The sequence below is a fragment of the Camelus bactrianus genome, chromosome 10 (assembly GCF_048773025.1).
Source record: "Camelus bactrianus isolate YW-2024 breed Bactrian camel chromosome 10, ASM4877302v1, whole genome shotgun sequence".
Classification (NCBI taxonomy): Eukaryota; Metazoa; Chordata; class Mammalia; order Artiodactyla; family Camelidae; genus Camelus; species Camelus bactrianus.
Window position 1 is genome coordinate 32,314,838 of NC_133548.1, and position 15,910 is coordinate 32,330,747.

General features: G+C 41.8%; 1 protein-coding gene across 1 annotated transcript in view; it reads right to left on the reverse strand.

Annotated features, from left to right (window-relative positions):
- Positions 1-13,848, reverse strand: part of SLC17A6 (solute carrier family 17 member 6) — a 36,481-nt gene extending 22,633 nt beyond the window's left edge. The window contains exons 1-3 of the mRNA XM_010964759.3: positions 13,557-13,848; positions 10,574-10,826; positions 8,856-8,974 (exon numbers count right to left, since the gene is read on the reverse strand). Coding sequence (XP_010963061.1) covers positions 8,856-8,974; positions 10,574-10,826; positions 13,557-13,642 — 458 coding nt within the window. The 5' untranslated portion in view covers positions 13,643-13,848. The remainder of the gene's footprint in view (positions 1-8,855; positions 8,975-10,573; positions 10,827-13,556) is intronic.
- Positions 13,849-15,910: the final 2,062 nt, after the last annotated feature.

The window sequence follows — 15,910 nt, forward strand, 5'->3', positions numbered from 1 at the left end:
AATATATTTTTGATATCTCAACAGACAAGGAAATAGATTATGTACTGAGAAACATTGACTATTCATGAGTTATATTATTCCTAGTACTAGTCTCTACTTTGACACATAATTGCATTTCACAGCAATGTTGCCCTGAATATAATGCCCATCATTACAGGTTTTTCAAGTTTATCTGCTGATTAAGTCTAAAAATCAAAACCATGCAAATAAATAAATAATTTAAATTATTCCACAGCTATGCACTTTCCAATGGACTTAGCCCAGCACAAAGTAATACCGTATTTTTTTTTAACAAAGAGACTATAAAAGTTTTTTTTTAAGAACACACAGAAATCTATTCAATAGGAGAAATATACTTAGTAAAGAAGCACATTGTTTGAAATCAGACATACTGGGGTTCATACCCCAGATCTTCCTCTTACCAGGTTGTGATCTTTGGGAAAATAACTCTGGTATTCTGTTTTCAGTTCTCTCATCAGTAAAACAAGTATAAGAATGCCTGCCTTATAGAGTTGCTGTAAGGAAGAATGATAATATATATAAAAAGTTTAGTGATACGCATTTATTATTCTATTTAATTCTAATTGCATCTGCCTACTGAGATGGAGAACTAAGGAAATTATGAAGATGACATATTTCATATCTTCTCTCTTTCTTCCACCCGCTACAAGTGTACTGTTTAGGGAAAGGTAGAAATTTCATCTCTGAATGATCTACTTCAACTTGATCGGAAAGCTCTTCTGCTGGTCATTCACCCCTCTCCACATTTCATGATTAGAGCATCTTGTCAACGTTTCCCTGCCAAGGAGCTGACTTTCTATTTTCCCCCTACTTTATATCTAAAAGCTGGATTTCTGGACCCTTTTGAACTCTGGGGAAGGAGATGGCTGTCTTCTACTCCAGCATAAAATGAAGCAGGCTTGCTACTGCTTGAATTCATGGAGCATAAAGAGAACGTGTGTGCTGTTTTCCAGGTTTGTTTTTAGAACCCTTTTGTCTTTTGAAATTCCACTGTGGATTTTTTCAGGAGCAATTTCATTGTTTCTCTATAGGCTAAATGTTAACATTTAAATCATATAAAATAATAACGTAGTTTATCTGAGAATGTTTTAGTGAGTTGGTGATTCTAGAACAGAGCTTTAAGAATCTAGTCAATATAATTCACCAATTACACACTTGTAAAATTAATCTGACTTCTGATTTGTATTTTGGGTTTTGTTTTGTTTTTTACTTTATAATCCATTTCAATTAAGAAAACTCGCTAAAGGTCTGATCACTGCTTCTAAGTAAAGGTCAATAATGTGTGGGGAAATAAAGAAATACTATATTTTCATTAAAAAAAAAAGCCATCAGTGAAAATCTTAGCAAATGACACTAATTTTTAAGCCATAAACTAAACTAAAATATTGCTTTTGCTGAACAAATAGTCAAACTATATAATTATTAGATAAATATTACTGAACTTGAAGTTCTAAATAGTAAGATGAATCTGAACTAAAGTGACATTTCATTCTGTTTAAAGCCCCTCTCCATATAATTGGCAGCTAAAGTGGTGCCTTAAAGACCCACTCCTGGTGTGAACATAAGTCAGAGATGGGCTATCAGTAATTGAATTGAGAAAAAGAAAAGCGAAGAAATATGCTTACTAAATATGAAAATCTTAATTTTTCTATCTTCTCACAAGATTGGAAACTGGTAGGTGCTCTCAGTTTCTCAAAGAACATCATTACAATCTCTGAGAGATAAAGTAAGGGCCATTTCCTTATTAAGATTGCTTTTCGAAATGATAAACCACTTGAAAGCTACTTAAAATTGTTGTTTGCCTCATGACTTCCTCTGCAGCAAGTGACATGCTAAAATGAATACAATTTGCTTATTTTCAAGTTAAAATCTAATTTTGCTTTTTCCCTGCTTGTTACACACACACACACACACACACACACACTCCAGAGTTCTTAAAATGATTATATGTAAGAGAATATTATTTCACACTGTAAGACATAGAAAAGAAGTGTGTGTTTGTGTGTGTGTGTGTGTGTGTGCACTTTTGAAAGGGGCTTGGGGAGAGAAGGCGCTATATTACTAGACAGATGCCAGATTTGCAAGGCATATAGTATTCCTGATACAGAAATGTTTAGAAAGCGAATGCAGTTGCTGAAAACCAGCATCACACTCTGTCTGATGATTAACATTCATTGTGACCCAGAGTGAGTTGGCTGTGAAATCCCCAGTCATATTCTTTTTCTGTGACCCATAGCCACAAACACCCTCACATATCAAGGCCACCCCACAAGAATTTGCCCAGAAGAGGTGACAAGAACACTGGGGACTTGTCACTTCTACCGATAATATCTATTTTCCTGGAATCAATCCATCAATTTCCGTTTGGGCAAGGGCTTGTCACTTAACAGGGAACTAGTGTTCCTCACCCCAGGTGTGGCACTAATCCTCTCCTACAGGGTCTGTACGAATAGACTGATTCAGGCTGTTTAATGGATTTAATCTAATCAAATCAGGGCTAGGGTGCCTCCCTTTGTCACATCTGACGGCCCCACTCCCAAATTAAAAAAGGAATACACAAGCACAAGCCAGCCCTCTGGGTCCCTTGATACATCATTATGCTGTAAAAATGACTTCATCACTCATGACAGAGAAATGAGACAGCCCCAACAGTGGCATATGGTAGCAGAGAATCATTTTGCCAGCTGCCCACCGGACTCTCTCCACCCTCAAAATCATGTCCCTCCCATCGAGAGGCTGCTTCTGCACTGCGGTTGAAGGATGTGGCAGCCGCAGGGAAGCCAGAGCTGGTCGGGGGAGAGGAGAGGAGGATGGAAAGAGAGGGAAGCTCATGGCAGCAAACCACGTGCAAGCCCTCAGGGAGCCCCTCCTCCCCGATACATCTATTCATCTCCCGGAAAGGGTATTTTCTTTTGTCAGAAAAAGAAGGCCTCTTCTGCATCGCCCCAGATCCCTAACCTACAGAGTCCACAACGGGGAGACCACTTGATGTTTTTGATAGGCAGCTAGGTGGGTGAAATAGAGATAGGCACCTCTGTCTCTGAAAGACTGGATGACTAGAAACCCATTCCATCATAGCAGGGTGGTGTTTCTTGCAGTAGACTTTGTGTTCATAGTCTGAATTATTTTCTCATCAAAAGGAATCTGCAAATGTTTCTCACTGGAAGGGTTAAGAAGCTCCTGCTTGCAATAGATGTTGCAATAGATGGGTAAGTATAGAGGGGAAAAGATGATTAGATAGATAGATAGATAGATAGATAGATAGATAGATAATAGTTTGGTGATGAGACTTAAAAATTAATTTCCCATACTTATTCTAATAAATAAAGCACATCTTCATTATCTTTATTTCTGTGAAAGAAAAAGACAAAACAACCAGCAAAATTATTCCTTTCTAGGCTTAAATATGAAGATGTTGTGTTTAAAATATCTTTGCTCCTCTTTCTGAAAATCATTCTCACAAGAGGATTTTTCATAATAAGGCAAGCCAGAATATTTACCTAAAGCATATCAGATTTCACTTTTATAAATGCAAATGCACATTAGTAAACAGTTTCATAATCCATGCATTAGAACTTGTTCACTTTTAAGTATAAATCCTCTCTCTTCTATATCAGGAGTACAAATTGAGTTGTATCAATCAAAAGCACAAGGAAGAACCTCTTCTTTCTTGTAGGAAAAAAGGTCTACACTATCCCAGTCACTTTCAAACCTCAGCAGTCTTCAAGGAGCTCAAACTGCCAAATAGTTGGGTCAGAAGAAAAGTTCCAAATACCACATTTTCTCCCTCAGGAAAAAACCACACTATTTGTTTAAGTCATTATCAAGTTTGGATTTTGCCTTTTGCAGGGGACAGAAGAGAATCACTCACGTTATGGCCAAATCATTTGGGAGCCAGCACACACACAAAAATACAGTGTGTTTCTCCTGCCACAAAAATCTAAGGATCCCTTGGGCCTGCTAAGGCTTCTGTCTCTAATTCGTGGCTTTCTGTCCTGGATTTGGGGTGTGATAGATTGTATGTACTCATTCAGAGAGCAGAGGGCTCAGCTTGCTGCTGAAAGCGAACTTGGTGATGAAGCAGAAAACAGGAGGTAGAGGTGGTAAATGTCAATGTAGAGCTAGCCTGTGGTCGTGCACTACTGGACACCTGAGCTTCGATCAAAATTCCTTTGTGACTTTGATCAAGTCACCACCTCCCTGATGCTCTGTTTCCTTCCCTGGTCTATAAAGTGAAAGGCCTAGATTAGACGAGCCCTGTCCAGTTCTAATATGGTTTTTTTTCTGTTACAGAGACTTCACTATATGCTGTAGATACATGTGATCCTCATTTTCTTACCTGAAAAAAATAACTATTTTCTCTTTATCAAATAGTAAAGTTAGAAACCCAAGAAATACCTGAAAAGATAAATTGTCGTACTAGAAAGTGAAACCTTGTTGAATAAAGGATAGGGGTGGGGGAAAGTCATCTGTAATTTTCAACAGTGAAGTCCACCCTCAGACTTAAATGGATTTCTCTAAGTGCAATTATAATGCCTGGCTAGAATTCAAAGACTGCTTACACTGAGTTACTACACTGTCTCTACACCCTTGGCTAAAAATATTTTTTGAGACAGCTCTTTACAAAGCCTCCGAATGAGACAAATAGCATTTTCAGTGAATAATAATTTTACTGTGAATAATGTGTATGGAAAGGTAATTTTAAAAGCATAAATATGACATGTGAGAAGAGGTGTTTTTTTAATCACAATAGAAATAATCTTTTTACATTACTATTACTTAGGGCAAATTTAAACACAAGTGATTCTGAATGATCATAAAAATTTCTTCTTTCAATTTTTTTTTCTGAATTTAAGATGTTATTAGAAATAAATGATAACAGCCAATGATTATTGAGTGTCAGGCATTTCTAAGAACCTTACACGTATTCTCTTATTTATTGCTCATGATGCTTATATCAGGCAGATACTTTTATTAGCCCTCTTTCGTAGAAATATAAACTGAGGTTCGGAGAAGTTAAATACTGTTCTATGTTACTCAGTTATGAAGTAATACATTCAGGAGTATCAACCCATATGATTGGGCTTTAGAGCCTGAATCTTAACCACTATGTGATATTACCTTTTTTTTTTTTTTTAAGCCCAGAACAGTTTATTGTGATGTTTATTTTATTTACTTCCCAAGTATCTGTCATGGGCCGGGGACTTTTTGAGATGCTAGACATGAAGTGGTGAAAATGCATGGATAAAACTACCTGCACTGGTATAGCTTATATTTTATTGGCAGTCATTAAACAAACAGATAAATAAGTAAAATATTGGTATGACAGTTGGCAATTAAGTGCTCCATAAAAAAAAATTAAAGCAAGTTTGGGAAATCAGGACAGGCGCAGAATGAGGAAATTTTAAAAATAGGGCTTAAATAATACTACCACCTAGACAGAAGCAGGAATAGTCCTTGTGAATAAGATGTTGTCCATTAAAAACATAATGTTGACCAATCTTCCTTTGGTAAATCTGACCTTGGTTGGTTATGCCTTTGTGAAAATTCTGTCATTTCTCCCATTAAATACTTGCCCAGGCTCCTCATCAATCTCTAAATGCAAGACAGAGTTTTTAGCAATTTCACTTTTGTCAGTATCTGGATTACTTTAAGCCCTATGCTCTTTATTGCTTAAAGACAAAGTTAATTTTCCCCCAATACCTTTTTATCGCTGTATTAAATATGTTTTCATCTAAAAACATTTCAGATTTTGTAAGGAGTCTCTCTTTGATTCCCCACCCTAAGGCCCTCCCTGGAGATGACCAAGTTTTCCTTCCCAGGTTGTGCAATAGCCCCTTAAGGAAAAACAAAAGGAAAAAATGACATAAGAGCTCCCTTGGGAGACCCAGTTTCCTTTCCCTGTGACTCGCCCTCTTCCTTCTTTCAATGAGCAGGAAAGCAAGACTCCTTAGAGTTTGAACAGAACAAGGACCAAGGATCTGTATTCTGACTGAGGGTGGGGCTGCTCTTGTTTAATCCACGAAATGCAGCAGCCAAATCATGGATGCTTGTTTTTCACTGAGAAATTTGCCGGGAGGTGTAACCTGAAGCCCTTCTCTCTGGAGGAGCTGTCTCCACACACCTTGGTTCCTCTACTCCAGTTCCGCCCACAACGGTGATGGCAAACACTTTCCAAAGTGAGCTTCTTTTACACCTAGAGGGAAAGGAATCTGTCCCCAGTATCCCACTCTGGGGAAATCTTGTTCTATTATTAAGTGATCTATAGGGAGACTGGGCATACGCATATTGGTGGAAAACTGGCCTTGCTGTGTTGTTTTTACTGTTTGTGGAAAAGGATCAAAATAAGAAATATACATCTTTCAAACCAATTCTAAAAATCTCTCAGATTTTGTGTTAAAAAAAAAGAGTCTTCTAAGATAAAATTTTATGTAGCATGCACAGGACTAATTGGACATTCACCAACATTTTAATAATAGATGTCCTGGGTGATTAAATTATTTATTGTTTTTTAAATTATCCTCCTTAATGTGCTTTTCTTATTTGTTATGTAACACTTGTATAATTGGAAAAGGTAGTGTTAGACATTTGTAAGCCTGTTTTCACAGGAGGCTTCCACTGTATTTAAAATGTTTTGTTATAGTCTTCAGACAATGAAGCAAATATGTAAAAATCCTAAAATGTAATTGGGAAGTGAGTCTTTAATCTTCTATTGGTTCATAATATTTTACAATAATAAATTTTGACTCTATTTTTCTCATTCTTGGAGAACACAAAACATTGTATGTAAAAATATTAAGTTTCTCTCTCTTAAGTACTCATTTAAATGTGAGGTGATTTGGGACACAAATGAGAATCCTAAAATTTAAAAATTTTTCCTTTGAGGAAAATCTACCAAATAAATTAAAACCTGAGTCAGCATCAGTCTGTTCTTTCCTAGACAGGACACAAATGATAGCAATGAGCTTGCATTTTTTTTTTTTTTTAAACAGGAAAACCTGTTTACTGACCTCCCAGTGTTAGAAAGAGGGAAACCAAGAGCATCCCTGGTGTTTTTTCCTGGCAGGAATATGTTAGCATTTTAACATTTGGCAAGCTGAAGACTTCGACACTGAAAAAAACTTAAAGGCATAGCCATTATATTTTTATTTCATATTACATTGTGTTTCCTACTTTGTGGGCTTCCCCCCCCCCCCTTTTTGGTGAATTGTTGGATCTTTTTTTTCCACTGAAGTGAGAATATTTTATATACATATGTTTGGAGTATTTCTCTGGGAAGTTTATTTTGTTTTAGAAAATATATTTAGGAAATATCAATCAATATCAAAATCAAGACACTATGCATTAGGGATATAAAAGCCCAAAATGTAGCATGTTCATTACCAGTAATATTTAAGGGGTTACTTCCTTTCAATTTTTCTGCCCTTTATCAATTTCTTCTTTGATTTTTCCTATCCATACAATTGGGTTCTCTATACAGTTAATAATTTTCGATTTAAACTGATACCTTTCTTAAAAGAATGTTTTGTCTCCTGTTGGGACTGAGTACTACCCATCATAATGTCAGGGTAAAGACAATATTCAAAAGGCACTATTCCTCATCTATTGCACTCTCCTTTTGACATTTTGAAGGACAGTCCAAAAATCCTCACCCTAGGAGCATTAAGCCTAAAATAAATTTCCAAGAACTTCTCCCAAGGCTTTGGAGATGACTGAGAAATCTTGGGCAGGAAGACACTTCGAGTGAATGGAACTGTAGGTGACAAAAGCCACGGACAGGCCTGGGAGATTTCACTGAGAGATATGGATAGACCAGTTTAGGAAAGCAGAGAGAAGATCAAGACTAAAGAGGTGCCCAGTTTCAGATTACTTCCCAGGAAAGCTTAACCTTTTGGGGGGAGGGAGAGGGGAAAAGTCATAGGTACAGGGGCTAAAGGAAGACCAGAAGTCTTTACTTGGGCTCTCTATGCAGCAAGACCGGGAAGGGCCAGTGCATCCGTTCTTTCTTAGCTTAACATTTAGATTTAAGGAGCATTTAGTTTTTTATCATCCTACACACAATGAAGTGAATGAGGCTGCTTCTCTCTCTCCAATGGCCAGGCTGTGCTCCTTGACCCCAAACCCCATCAGTCCTTCTGTTTCATATTTCGAGGTGCCTCTGCAGGTGGCGCTGGGGGCACTCCTGAGAGCTGGCGCTAGGACCTCGGCTGCTGCCACCACCGCAGCCAGACTGGAGGCCGCTGGACGCAGCTGAGCTCCCTCCCCACCCCCGCCCCTACTCAGCGGAGCTCATTAACAGGTGGAATCGCACCCGGGCGCCTGAAATCCCGCCTGGCTCCATGGAAACAAATCTTACAGACCCACAGCTCCATGTGGGCGGGTTCCCCGGAGGGGCTTTCGACGCTCCCTACGGGCAGGTCGGCATCGCTGGGAGCAGGGACACCCGAGGGATGCGCAAACCAGAGCACAGTGACACCCCCCCCCCCACCTCTTTGTGCTTCGGCGGCTTTCTCAGCTCCGCCCGCTCCACGCCTACCCTCAGCTCCTACAGGACTTAAGCCACGGCGACCCTTTCGCCAAAAGCCAGTTCCGCGAGAGCAGTGAGGAGACGGCGGCAAGGTGCGCCCGCCCTGGAGAGCCCAAATCCTTTGGGGCACCTTATTGTGGAAGGAGGTATCGCGTTCCAAACCCGAGAGAGGGTTCCAGGGGACTAGGAGACCTCACTCGAGAGTTCCCAACCTCCACGAGGCTGTCATCCCTGCCCCCAGCCAATGCTGTCCCTCGGAGGGTACCAGTCCCACCTCCCCCTCCACCCGCCAGGCCCGGCGCGTTACCTGTTGGCTGCCAGCCGAGAAGCAATGTAGCCGCCCGGAATCTGGGTGATGATGTAGCCCCAAAAGAAGGAACCGTGGATCATTCCCACGGTTTCCGGGTCCCAGTTGAATTTGGCTTTCTACGGTAGTGGGGGAAAAAACAGGTGGAGGGAGAGAGTAGAGTCAGTGCTTGGGCTGAAATTCACGTTCCATATCTCGGGCTGAAGAGCCCTTCCCAACCGGGGATCTCCCTGCATTCCGGGCGTGGGGGTAACTTAATTTTCGTTTCCTAACAAAACTGACTCGATACCTTCTTACAAAGAATAAACGCCTCTTTTAACTTAAAAAAAATCGTGCTCATTTCAAACGGATTATGTAGTGAAGTTGGGCCCCCTGACTTTGCTCCCCGACAACTGTCAGGCAGGTCGGATCACCTCGATGAACGAGGAGTTATCAGGGCTTGGGTTTGGGAAATTACGACTCTCTACTAAGAGATTCCATTCTCTGGCTGAGGATAGAGACTCGTGGCGGGAGTTCCTTTAGCCGACGTCGACCCTGTGAGGACACAGTAGTGGAATCGCTTGGAGAATAGAAGCCAACTAGGGAAATTCTGAGGAAGGAAGGTGGGAGCTTGAGATGGGAGGTACAGAAGGAAGTCTGAGGAGCTAGTGGGAAGAATGGTCCCTGCAAAATGGAGATGGGCGTTGGCCTCCGGAAAGATTTGCAGTAGCCAGGGGAACTTGGGGGAGTCAGTGGAGAGGAAGGTGTTGTTCAGGGGTGGTCCTAATAGCCGGAGAGGGGTGTGTCTGAAGGTCTCGGCCTAACTCCGCCCTTGCCAGCCTGGGCCACCGCACAAGGTGAATGTTACAGTACACTGGGGCGAACTAGCTGCACAGGAAAGGTGACGAAGAGCCCTTATCCCGCCTGGGGAACTGGGGACGTCCTTTTATCCCCTTTGAATAAAATTTTGAAACTAAACACACTTTGCAGGGTCTCTCGGAATACCCGAATCCCACCATGGCTCTCCGCTTTGCATTCACAGCCCGTCCCAAATATCTCCTCTCAACCCTTGCTCTGCCTGGCTTACTGTCACTCTGATCTCTAAACAGGAAGTCCCAATCCAAGGGTTTCTGCGACCTTGAGGTTGATCCTCCTGTCCCTAGGCGTCACCCAACGCACATCATAAGGTTACGGACTGGATTCCCAGTGACCCCAGACTGTCCTGCGCTGCGGCTCCTCTCTCTCCCCGCCAGTCATGTGGGCGGCTCCCAAAGGCTGGGCTCGATGGAAACTGCCGATAAGGGTGCACAGTTGTTTTGATTTGTTTTCTGGTTCTGTTTCATTTTGATTACTAAGAATGTTTGGAGAGAACTGGTGGAAGTCAAGGGGAAATTATAATTAATCTGCTGTTCTATTCCTCCAAGTAAAAGAAAAATATTTCGATCTAGATTTAGCGGACAAGGTTAAGCACCAGCTCCTTGGATGAAGTCACTCTCCTCAAAACCATAACGAACCAGACCCTGTTTTCCACTTTGCAGGGGAGAAAAGGAAGGCCCAGGGAGCGGAAGAGACTTGCTGCAGCGTGAAAAGGCAGGAGATAGCGCTATCGTGGCCCATCTTAGAAGGGCAGTGCTAGAGGGAGGTTGAGGGGGCAGCCAGGCTTTCCTCATCCAGTGGGGAAAGTGGGGTTCAAACTGGTGAAGCGGCTTTGCGACACCACCCGGCCGGCGCTCGCCCACCTCCTTGATGACCTTGCCCCCGCGGTGGATGGTGCTGTTGTTGACCATGTCCACGATGGCCACGCCCAGGTTGCAGCGGATGCCGAAGGAGATGCAGAAGCCCAGGCCGCTCATGATGGCGATGATGTAGCGACGCGGCAGGCCGAAGCACGTGCAGTCGCACAGCGGCGCCTTCTTCTCAGGCACCTCCAGGGGCTTCCCATCCTCCGTCAGCTCGATGGTCTCCCCGGTCTCCTGCTTCTTCTCCAGCACCCTGCGCGGCAGAGCGTGGGGAGGTAAAGGTGCGGCGGGTTAGGCACCCCCGACGCCCGCCCATTCCCAGTTCCCAGGAGCAATCAGGACTGGGGGGAGGGGCGCTGACCAGCTCCCCCTACCTCAGGAGTTAAGGTGCTGGAGCGGTACCAGGCTTCAGGACCTCCTGGGCTCTCTAGCCTTCTCGCAGTCCCCCCCCCCCCCCCCCCAGGCAGCATTAACTTTAAAACCTTCTAGCCCATGGCAGCCAGTCCCCATCCCCTCGGGATCCACCCTACGGGCGCCTTGATTCACAGACACCTCCTTGATTCACAGATAGCTCCTGGGCCCTTCTTGCTGGGTCTGCAGTTTGTGAGGGAAGGGGCAACCCGAAAGGCGCCTTCTCAGCACCTGGGTAGATGCCTCCCACCCGCAGCGTTCTATCAGAGACAGCCACTCAGCCGCCCGAGGGCTGCTCCGCTGCAGGCCCACGCACAGTCCTGCACCGGCTCTACCCCTTCCCTCCCAGCCAAGTTGAAGCTCTCCGGGTTGAGGAAGCCGGGATCCCGCCCCCTAGCTGAGCCTGGGACCCCCCGGGGACCAAGGCCTTTCCTGTCCGATGGGGTGGTCCGGTAACCACGGAGAAGGTCTGTGAACGCTCTCTGAGTGTCACTCTCTCTCTTCCCCTTCCTCCTGCCCCAGGGTGCCAGTTCAACGTTTCCTATCCTGTTACACTTCTTACTCTTTTCTCCCTTGTAACTTGAGTTTGAAACAAAGGCCTCCGAAGCATATGGCCGACACCTAAGCGTCCTACCGCCAGAACATGAATAATTAATTATTCACAATCTCGCGTCATTACTATCTCTGTTACAAACACCGAAAAATGCCATGGGCCCATTTCCAAAGACGTAAAATGCGACTCTCAGATATACGAATGCGCCCCCAAATCAACGCTTGTAAGATGTTCCACACCAAGGTAGAAGATCTCACATTTATGTTTTGTTTTGTTGTGTGTGTGTGTGTGTGTGTGTGTGTTTAATTTGCATAGTATTTCACAAGATTTCACCCTCTGATTCAATTCCTTTTAGGCTTTCGTCCTTGGTCCTTGCGGGAAGGGGATAAAGGAAAGCAGAGTGATGGGGAATGGTTTTACTAAAAGCTGATAGTGTTGTTCTGGTCCACAATATATCTGTGAAATATCTATTAAAAAGAAAAATGTGAATAGTAACGTACTTTGGGCCCCTGAGATGGATATTTAAACAAAGAACCTCCCCATTTATAATTGGCAGGTGTTTTTCAATCCACCATATAACTTATTTTTATGTGTGCCCTTTTAAATGATTATATCCACATACAATCATTTTCATACACACGGTAAAACAAATGAAAATTTTAGATTAGTTTCAAGAATGCATAGCTTGGGAGATGACTGTCAATCAATTTGAGACTATTAGAAGAAAAAAAAAAAGTCAGACTTCCAAATTCTACAAAAGACCACCTGGGGAATAGATCATAAAGGACTAGATAGTATTCCTAAAGTCTAATCCCAACGTTAGAACACCTGACAATTTATTTATTCTGGGAGAGAAAAATTCAACTAATATGAATTTTTTTCACATTGGCTTCATATGCTCGTATATGCAAAGTTGAACTCTGCACCTGAGCTCCCCACCTGATGGCAGCTGGGATGTGAAAGAACAGCTCTTTCCAGGGCAGTTGCGGAACCGCAGGGCCCTTGCAGTATCAACTGCCGCATAGGTGCATGATGCTGCTTACAAAAAGCCCACCAGAACCAGAGAGATTTGGAAAATAGGGAGGTGCACTGGTCATTTTCTTTATATTTCCTATACATTTCCAAAGGCTTCTGTTTCCCAAATGTGAAAATTAGCACTCTCTTGGAATCGTTTATTCTTTTGTTTCTGCAATTTCTTCTTGATTTTGCTCATATTATTAAGAAACTGTGTATTCGTGTAATATTTTTGATAGGATTTAAACTTGTGAAATTGACAACATAATTAGTACAGTGACTACTGGTAAAATAAAATGTAATCATTTCCAGTACGTTCAAAGTCATTTTCCTGGTTATTAGTAGGGCTTTTCTTAAAAGTACTGTGGTATTTCCCTTTAGACTTCTACAAGAGGTCCAATAATTAAAAATACATATACTTTTTTTCAGATTTAGAGAGGACCTGCTTTAGTTATCAATTATTGATATATTGTGATTCTTCTTCCTTCAGTACAGAAGGAAGATTCCACTGAGGGCTTCTCTACTCAAGTGGCTTTGAAGCTGAGATACAGATTTCTTTTTGCCACTACTCTTAGGAATTTTCTTGGTTAATTTTTTTAGATGGTTGTGATTTTTTAAATTCATTTTTCTGCATCAAAGGAATTTAATTTGGTGTCACTATAAGCAACAAAAGAAAGGTTCTTTGAATAGGTGCAGACTATTTCACAACGGTAAAAGGGATAAATCCTCAGTAGGAAAGGGTAAGAATCTGCAGGTACTAAAACAAAATCACACACAGACATAAACACACACACAAACACAAAAACAGACAGGTTCATTTAGTGCAACATTCCTGAATTAATATGTCGGTTTCCGGAGCAGCTCAGCTTCAGCAATAAGCCAGGGGGGAAAAAAAGACTTTCTGATCATATTACATTCTGCCTAAGCAACCAGGGTTTAAGAAAATAGCTCTGTAGATTTTTTTCATGCTGAGTCCCAGGCAAACATAGGTTTCCTTTCCCTTACCTGTAGATCTGGCCGAGGGATTTTCCAGCAAAATTCTTTAGCCCTTCTTTTCCTGGGGTCAAAATCCTTTGTTTTACAGACTCCATTCTTGCAAAGCTTGGTGTCGGCTCTTGCCAAATTTAAATAGTGATCGCTATGAAAGGCGGGAGTTGCGCATGTTGTATTAATCGCTTAAGGTAGTTGTAGGTTTTTTCCTTCTCAGCAGAAAGGTATCGGTGTGGCTCTTGCAAGAGTGTGAGTGAGAGAGGGGAGGGAGAGTGAGAATGAGAATACAACAGGATAGCTGCCTGCAGCCCACGGGTTTCCTAATAGGAGAGTTGGTAGACACAATCAGAAAGTCTCATTGGAAGGGGAGGATCCGGTGGCAAAGGGCGCACGCAGTGCCATGGTATTCGGGCGGGTGCAGATGAGTCCTTGTCCTGGAAGTCAGTTCACTGAAAAACAATGTAAATTCCGGGTTTTAAAAGTCTTGTTTCTGTCAAATCTTCTGCCTTTTAAACGCTGGCGGAAATACCACAGAACCCTTCTGTAAAGGCAAAGTCAAATGAATAGCACTTTTTAAAATGGTGTCTTTGCTGTAAGGAGCAGAGCACTTCCAAAACTCATGGGAGCATCTTAGGTCTCAGGTGAGCGATGCTGCTATTAGTTTTTTCCTCCTTGCCCGTGATCTCCTCCCATCACGCCGGCGCAAATCTGCTCTGCGGTAGAGTCGAATTAAGATGGAGAAACCTTGCTGCTCTTTGAGGACGTGAGTAAATAACACACAGTTCTGATTTGGGCAGCGTCAGGAGGGTTTTTTTTTTCCCCCTCCAGCACGGCTGACAGCGCCTGCCTGGGCGCTTCCCCGTAAAATGGTTCAGCACCACGGACAGAGTACGTTTCAGGAAAAGGTGAGGCTTCCTTTGGCTGGCCAGGACGCCAACTTTCTAGGGGAATTGGGAGGATTGCCCTGATCAAGGACCATACCGGGGATCTTCAGGAATGGATGCTATGGAAACCAAGTGGGAAGATGTCATCATCGCCAGGGGCTGCAGGGAGAATGGTGCATTTGGCTCTGCAAGGGAGGAAGACTTTATTAAACATTGACAAGTAACTTCTAGTTTCCTATGTTTTGCCCAGCACGCTGATGCCAGCTCTGACAGTGTTGCAGGGAAGGGAGATTACAGCATATTTTACTGATGTTTGTGGTATTTTGGGCAACTAGGCTCCTTTGAATACAAAATATATGTAACAAAATGCATAATTATATTGTTCATGTGTTTTGTTTTAACCCATGGTAGGTAAGAAAAAAGAGAAGGAAGGAAGAGAGGGAAGAAGCAAGAAAGAGGGAGAGAGGGAAGGAGGGAGGCAGAGAGAGAGACAGAATAGAGAAATCAAAAAGAATAATTGCTCCTCAGTGCTCTTGGTTAAATAAAAGACAATCAGTTTAATATAAATTCCTTGGAATTTTAGGTTCCTTCATTTAACTACTTTTCAGCACACTGCTGAAATGTCAATATATGAAATTTGTGGCTATATCTTGTGACTGTTAACAAAATATCATTGATTATATTTTCAAGATTTATTTTAAATTACTTATAATCCTTTAAAGTGTAATTTTTATTTTGTACCATCTTCTCCTAAAGCTGAATTTTAGGTAAACATTCATGTAAGACATTTGTTTTCACATATATAGGTATAGTATCAATGAATCTATTTCATTAAACAAAGCGAGAAAACTATGCAAGCTTAATATTAATTATTAATGTACTCGACATGAATCACAAACCTCTTAGATGCAATTCAGGCAAATAGTTACAAAACAGATTGTCCTTGAACCACATTCTCAAAGTCAAAATCCTTGAAATTCCTTTAAGCCGACAGGGGGAGTGGATTTTTCTTTGGGATCCTGGGACCAAATCTCAGAAGTGTGGATCTAAATACAGAATTATGTAAGAATATACCCTGAATAGACCAAATAATACAATGGATATGTATGTGCTGAATGGATAGCTGAAAAACTTATCAAAAGTAGCTAGAACTATCCGCCATTATATCTGAATTATATTTTGTTATAAATGATAATAAAGAAAATGACACTGGAGGCATATTTCTCTTATTTTGATGTGTATTAAAATATATGTCTTCTATTATAATACTGAACAATATTTTTCTAAAGCTCTGGAATGTCTCAAAATAATATCTATCTCCAAAGGTGATCAGAAAAGGAAAACTCATTAAACTACCTCCTTCCAAACAAAAGAGTCAAGCTAGTTAGGAGTTGGAGCCGCCTAGTGCTCTTCAAAATATCTGTGTTTTTCAAATCTTTAGTGACCAAATTCATTAAATTTAATTCATCTAGGGATATCCATGAT